The sequence below is a fragment of the Mycetomoellerius zeteki genome, unplaced genomic scaffold (genome assembly GCF_001594055.1).
Source record: "Mycetomoellerius zeteki isolate Tzet28-1 unplaced genomic scaffold, Tzet1.0 scaffold753, whole genome shotgun sequence".
Taxonomy (NCBI): domain Eukaryota; kingdom Metazoa; phylum Arthropoda; class Insecta; order Hymenoptera; family Formicidae; genus Mycetomoellerius; species Mycetomoellerius zeteki.
Window position 1 is genome coordinate 21,074 of NW_017257779.1, and position 7,877 is coordinate 28,950.

At 30.6% G+C, this 7,877-nt stretch overlaps 1 protein-coding gene across 1 annotated transcript; it reads right to left on the reverse strand.

Moving 5' to 3' along the window:
- Positions 1-7,081: 7,081 nt before the first annotated feature.
- Positions 7,082-7,870, reverse strand: LOC108729542 (uncharacterized; the record flags this gene model as incomplete). The annotated part of the gene is made up of 1 exon (XM_018458707.1): positions 7,082-7,870. A coding segment is annotated over one exon (612 nt), but the record flags the coding sequence as incomplete, so codon positions are not given.
- Positions 7,871-7,877: the final 7 nt, after the last annotated feature.

The following is a 7,877-nucleotide window of genomic DNA, read 5'->3' on the forward strand; positions in this document are numbered from 1 at the left end:
TGTCTTTTTTTTATTTTGCAATACATTACAATTATTAATGTATTTCTTTTAGTTTTTTACATTTAAATTAATTTGCTGTACATACAAATGAACTAGAGCAGCTAGAAAGAAAGAGAGAGAAAAAGGAAACTAAAGAGCAAGTGAGATAGAAGTTTAGATGGCGTTACTGGGAAACTTACTGATTTCGCGCATGCGCATTCCATTTTTGCCAACACTAACATCAAAGGTGCCGACAGAGAGTTGCGCTACTGTATATACTGTGGTTACGGCTTAACACTGAACGCACGCATTTTTTGTATCTTGATTACCGAGCTCAATTTATGTCAGTCAAATATATTCAATTTATTTTTTACGAAGTGTGTTATTCATTGCACCAACTAAATAGAAGATATCCATACCGTATGGTATCTCATTGTCGTACTTAATTCAGCGACAGAAAATTTAACACAATTTGTTGGTCCTTCGAGCCAGATCCACGCCATGTTGGATCTGAAAACTGATGCAAACACACGACATCGTAAGACGCAACAAGGCTTACTCAGAGCATTATTATACGCAGCATCCACGATGTCGTGCATGTTCAGCACAATAAAGGAAGTAAAAGGGATTTGCTAAACGCCATTTGGAGTCCGGACACGAGACTGTCGTTGATACCATTGACGCTCTCAGGCACCTATCACAGGCAACTCAGAAATAACTAGCATCAGGATAGACGAGCATATAGAGCCTATAATCAGAGTGGCGCCATACGGGTATCACTTGTGATTGGTCCGCCATGTTTTAGCTATTCCCTCCAGTTTTTCAACAGCATTATCTTCTAAATTTTGTATTCATGCTAAAAATGCTCAAAAATTGTGACAAATTAAAAAAATGGTAATAAGTAAATATTGTGTACAAAATAATGTAACTGTTACATATTTATTACAGAATAATTTTATTTATTGCATGTTACTTAATACAAAACAATGTTATTTATTGCACATTTGCGCTATATCGAAAATAAAATTTATTATAAATAATATAATAAGAGGACATAAACCGCAAAATAAAACTTATTTTATTTAAAAGAATGATACATCGCCATAGATTTATTATCATAATATTTGTGATTTGATAATACAATTTTACGCCTATTTTTAAATTTTAAACGCACTGTAGCAAATTTTTTAAATAGCTTTAAACGTAAATTATGACAATCAAGAATATGATTTGTGGGAACAGAATTAAATTCATTAACTAAAAAGGTATGCAAATTTACATTACGCATTTTATCAAAGTAAGGTCTGTAATGTCTAAAAATATTTTCTAATTGTAAGAAAACTTGAAATGTCGCCTCATTGACAAATTATAAAGTATTTACGTTGTAACATTTAAGTCTCGTCAGTAAAGAATATTTAAAATTTAATGTTCTTTTTGAGCCAACAGATTCTATACAAATACTACATGAGGTACATGTTTTTTTAACAGATGCCAAACAATATCCTGCAATGTCATATAAAGAATTCATCTCTTCGTTATTATACTCTATTGTTAAGTTATTATTAAAAGGAGGAATTTGATCTAGGATTGCAGTAGATGAATGAAATACAGAAGAATTAAGTACGTCGCTTTTTTTACACTTTAAATAATCTAAAAAATCAAAAAGATATTCATTGTTATTAGTCTCATAATTTCCTGTCAATATTGGTTTTGTGTACAGCGATACAGCAATTAGTTTTAAATTATTTTTAAATTGTAACGAATCTAAAATTGGATTTTTTTTGTCGCAAAAGTAAAAATAGATTTTCTATACAGTCTTGTGTAAGACGACCAGTCAAAACAAATAGAAAATTGCGATGTTCTAAAGATACTCTACTAAATCAATAATTGATGTTATGGAAAATATGATACCTCTTTGTACAGGTTTAAATTTATCTTCACTACCTATTTTTATATATTTTCGTAAAAAGATCTATTATTTCACGAAGAAAAAAAAGAAATACTAGCATTGTATATTTCTTTATTTTTTGTACCCAATGCCGTACAACATGTTCTAGAAGTCATTAAAGAGAACCACTTAGATAGTTGTTTAACGAACCATGAGGTTGTAATATATTCGGGCTTATGATTTTCATTAGCTAAAAATTCTAATGCACTACTGACATGGGTGGAGAAAACATTCTTTGCTTTGTTTACTCGCATTTTATTATAAGTATTAGTAGGTTTCATCAGAAAATTTCCATGTTAAATATCAATTATAAGTAATTTTATTTTGTTATATAGTATTATATGTAAATGACATACAAACAAAAATCTTAAAACAACAAATATTATAATGCAAATCAGATATTAAACTTTGAAAGTTGAAACACTTGAACTTAAAACGCATCTTTAATTTTACTTAATAATACTTATAAGTATTTCACAGCATTTTACATCACATATTTTTCTTTGGTAAATAATAATAATTTTATTAAAAGATTAGCTGCTTTGTACTCTTATTCCAAAGTAGCGGAATTACTAACAATACTAACTGACGAATCACTAGAAAAAATATCATCATCATTACATGCATAATTGTCAGGAAACTCAAAGGACTCTGTCATTATTCTGTTCGTCTTCCTCTTCGGATTCCAAAAGAGGTGTTGCACCGAGACCGAGTTCGAAGATTACTTTTCTTCTCTTTTCAGAGCTCTCCTCACGAGATAAATGAAATAAATTTTCTCTTCTCAATACTCGAAGATTAGCTTTAACAGCCACCAACTTTTCGGTTCTTTGATTGAGGAGTTTGTTTCTTTTCTTTGGATATATGTACTCATAATCTGACCAAATACGTTCACAACTTGCAGATGATGGGAGAAGTGACAAAAGGCGCATTGCAATAGGATAAACCGGCTGCTGTTGACAAAATCCATCCCACCATTTAATTGGATCACTGCTTCTTACTGTTTTCCATAAAATATCATTTTGATAAAAACCTTTCTTGGTTCTAAAGTCTAGTAAGTTCTGAATTACTTTATCTATATTAAGTTTGAAAGTAGTAGCAATGTTTTGAATCACTTGTGTTGCAGTAAGAATTTCCATGTCACTTAATCCTTTTCCACAGAAGTTAGGATCTAAAAGATAAGTTGCTTTGTGTATATCTTTCATACCGTACTCCATACGATATTTGAGAGCCTTCTTAATTCTTGAGACATCATCAAGAGAAAAAGGCGATTCTTTGATATTATTTTCGTTGATCTTACTTCTAATATTCATAAATATGGCAACTGTATGGGATAGCTTTGCATCATCAGCTTCCACGAGCAAGATTCCATTCGCTATGGGCTCAAGGAACTTAATGACATAAGTCAAATCTGACCAAAATCCTATGTCATCTAAGATATAGGTACGAATATTACTTGGAATATCCAAATCTTCTGAGAGAACAGTCTCTTGTAATGCTCTTTTATTTGCTTGGATGGACTTAAATGTTAAATATGCACCATTAAATCTTGTAGAAGATGGTACAATCAGACTAACTGCATTACTGCCATATTTTTCCTTCTGCTTCTCTCTAAACACAGCCATAATTAATTTTTTTTTTTTAATCGTTAAAATGGTTTTAACCTTCTGCAAAAGAGTCTTTAATAGGTTTGTCATCATAAAATCCTTAAACAAAAGATTTAGACAATGTGCCCCACAACCAATGGCATAAATATGTGTATATTTGGCTTGTACTAATTTCCAAGCAGCACGCATAGCACTAGCATTGTCAGTGACTATAAGCATAACATGGGTTGATCCTAATTTTTCAATCACAGAAATCAATTGATTTGATATATAAGCAGAGTTCTCTCTTTGAGTACCAGGTTCAATACTTTTGAAGAAAATAGGTTCGGGTGTACCAAGAACAAAATTAATTAATGCTTCAGATCTACGATTTGTTCAACCATCACTCATTATAGTCAAAACCAAAGCCTTAGATATTTTGAGCGAAGCAGATTTCATAACGTTGTCATACTCATTATCAAGTAACTTTCCACCTAACTGATAATGAGAAGGTGGCTTATATGATGAACGTAGCTTCTTAAATGCTACAGTCATATCTGATCCCTCAAATAAAGAAAGAGAATATCCCGATGCATACACAGCTCTTGCAAATAATTCATCTAAATTGTCTTTTTCAGTTTTCGACATAGAATCCAAAAAAGATGACAGACACGTTTTTCTTGCCTTCTTAGTAGGTGGGACATCTAACTGATCCTGTTTATTATGAGCCAAAATTTGCTGATTAGAGAAATTAATATTAATGGATGAATTTGCACTGTTGTTCTGATTGTTCAATCAGCTCATCTGCTCATCTTCAATAATTTCAATACTATCACATTCATCCACGTTTATTGTTTCTTTACGAAAGTTGGTGTTCTCTAAAGATAAAAAATATGGAATAAAATTTAATGTCAAATACAAAATACACATAATATAGTATCAGTGCAAAAGTTCGTGCCCGATTTATTATTCAAAGTTCAAACAGCTGAAATTTTGTTTAAAATAAACGAAATTTAAATTTAAAAACGAGTTTTAAAGCTTGAAATCTCTACTTTCGAATCGTTATTACATTTTTTGAATTTATATCAGTTTTGTAACTTTTATATATAGAAAACTATGAGCTGAAAAAAATGAAAAATTTTCTTTTCACTTTGTAGCTCTGCAGCGTGCCCGAAAAAAAATTAGAGCAAATTTTCGACTATTTATGGTAAAAGCTTAAAGTTTTCCTTATAAAATCATTTTCAAAAAATGTTCTTACGATTTTTTGTTTTTGAGTTGTTGCAAATTAAATAAAATGAATATTTTGACTTTGATTGATCATAACTCCATCAAAACCATCACAATCAAAAGAAATAAATTCTTAAATTCTCTCATCAGCTAAAGTAAGATTTAGATTTTATTTTCAACAAAAATAGCAGCTGCTTGAAGTTTGAATAATAAATCGAGATAAATTAGGCACGAACTTTTGCACTGATTTAATACATTCTTAAAAAAAAAAGTATAATATACTTATTCAATAGCACAAAATCAATGATCTCAAAAGTCTTAAAGAAAATTAGGTATATTACTTGGTAATCTCAACTTCAACTCAAATGTGAAAGAAACTGCAAAATTATTTATGGAATTAAATTCCAATAAATAGAAACTTCTAATGTTTTACCTGTTTCATTGTAACTTTCCTTGAGATAATCCTTGATAGATTCAGAACATTCAGTGCAATTCCTAATCAGGTGTTTACGCATCTTCGTAGCGTTAGGAAATGTATATACTTGTCCGCAAAACTTGCAAGTTACATTCATAATCTTCCCTGATGCATTCTTAGCACATACAAAATAAATCCATACCTTACCCTTTGAAGGTGGCATCTTGATATTGATTCCTTGAATGGAATGTTAAAAAATACAAAATATAAAAGCTTACAATAAAAGGAAGGCACAAATAATAACAGTAATAATAATATATGCTATACTTTTACATAGGTTAGTTAGGTTAAGTTAGAGAAGTTGCTTTATTAAATAAAATTATAAAAAACTTTCTCTTAATATAATACTCGTATATACATACATCAAGTTTATATGGAACACATGCAGCAACATACAATGAATAAATGAGGAATTAATAAAAATAAAATTTTAACGTCAGTATGTTACAGCCATGGAGGACTGGAGAGAGCATTGCGGTGGTGGGGGTACGAATTTTGTAATCGGAAGTGCATCATGGGAGACAACCTTTAACGCGCTTTTTACCGTAAGGAGCGCTGTAGTCGATATACACTAAATCCTTTTTAATTACCATCTTGATTTATCTTAAGCCGTCACATCTCCATGCCGTAATATGCTCACATGATGCTCACAAAGCAAAATTAGTTGGCTATTGAAATCATGGTTAGTTGTGCGGCGTGCTCCATAACAAAATCCAAAAATTGTGGATTTACTTTCCATTCGTAAGTAATAGCGATTACACTAATAAGCGCTAATAAATGATAAATTGTACTTTTCATGACTTTCATGAAGACAATAAAAAGGATAATGTAAAGGGCAAATCCAAAAGTCACCGAAAAATGAAAATTACGAAATTAATATATACAAAAAAATTAGATATATAATTAAACAAATATAAAATGCATACATGCATACATACATGATTACATGTAAATACAAACATTATATTTTTACATGATTTGTACAAAAAGGAATAATATATATATTGAAATTTTAAAGACTTTTCTAAAGTATTCTGTTTTTAATAACATTAGTTTATATATATATATATATGCATTAATTTGAATTTTTTTCATAATTCTGAGTATGTTTTATGTATGCTCTAAAAGAAAATTATTATGATACAATGATCGATTGAAATTTGATTTGAATTTGCCTCCTTCAGTTTTATTTCCGGCAACGGCCATCTTGGACAACCTATTTTGATTACACCCCCACCACCACAATGCTCTCTCCAGTCCTCCATGGTTACAGCAGATACATAGATAGTTAAAAAAACTGACACGCGTTGATTCTGAATGTCGCCGTTGTCGCCAATGTCGCCAGTCGCCATATATAAAGAAAATATGGCCGGGAGGGTTCTTTCCCATAAAGCGTGGGAAGAAACGTTTTTCGTTCCCGTTCTTTCCCAGGTTTTTTTCCGGGTTTTTTCCCGGTTCTTTCCCTCTTTCGCAACACTAATCTTCATTACCTATTTTTATTTTCGTAAAAAGATCTATTATTTCACGAAGAAAAGAAATGCTAGCATTGTATATTTCTTTATTTTTTGTACCCAATGCCGTACAACATGTTCTAGAAGTCATTAATGAGAACCACTTAGATAGTTGTTTAACAAACCGTGAGGTTGTAATATATTCGGGCTTATGATTTTCATTAGCTAAAAATTCTAATGCACTACTGACATGGGTGGAGAAAACATTCTTTGCTTTGTTTACTCGCATTTTATTATAAGTATTAGTAGGTTTCACATCATCAAAATTTAATCTAGTTAAAAAAAATTCGAGATCTTTCTGAGAATCTATTAATTCAATAAAATGTTTAATTTCAACTCTATTACATGGTAGTTCATACTTACTAACAAATTCTTCTGGTAAGATGAAAAATTTGTTGTTAAGTAATGATTCTTTTAAATTTTTCAAAAGATGTGATACATCTGCGATGAAATATAACAATCTATTAGGATCAGAAGGATGAGGAATATGATTTCTAACGTCCGAATACCGTCCCACACTTATCCTACAGCATTTTCATAGTTTGCTATTTCCAGGACTCATGTCAGAAGTTATATAGTTGACACGAAGACCAATTAGTTCAGCTTTATCAATTATCTGTAAAATGATATCTTTTAAAACTGTTCCATCAAATGAGTCTCCTGTATAAAAATATCCTACAATGTGTTTCCATCGATTAGCTGTACCTGTTAACATTAATGTTAAAGCATGCGTTGCAATACCTTCTTTATTTGGAAATGTTATATTTCCTAGTAATGTTTTTGTTGAAGAATCATAAACACGCTTTGGTGTTATACTTATTTCATCAATAACAATTCCACATTCTCTATCAGTATCATTTTGAAAAGAAGATACTTTAAATTGTAAAAAGTCAAACATTTCCTTTGAAATACCACTCTTAAATTTTAAATCTTCCAATCTTCGTTGTAAAGTGCGCAAACTTGGAAGCGGCATTTTTTGTTGCAGAAGCTCTTCGTAACCATTATTACCACAAGTAAACCTTAATCTAAGTGCACGTTTAATAGTTTCATTAAGCCAATTTCTTGTTCTTCGTTTTTTTGTTAACAAAGCTTTAATTTGATCCTCGTTGAATATTTCCTTTAAACCTTTTTTATATTTATCGTTATTAATTGTA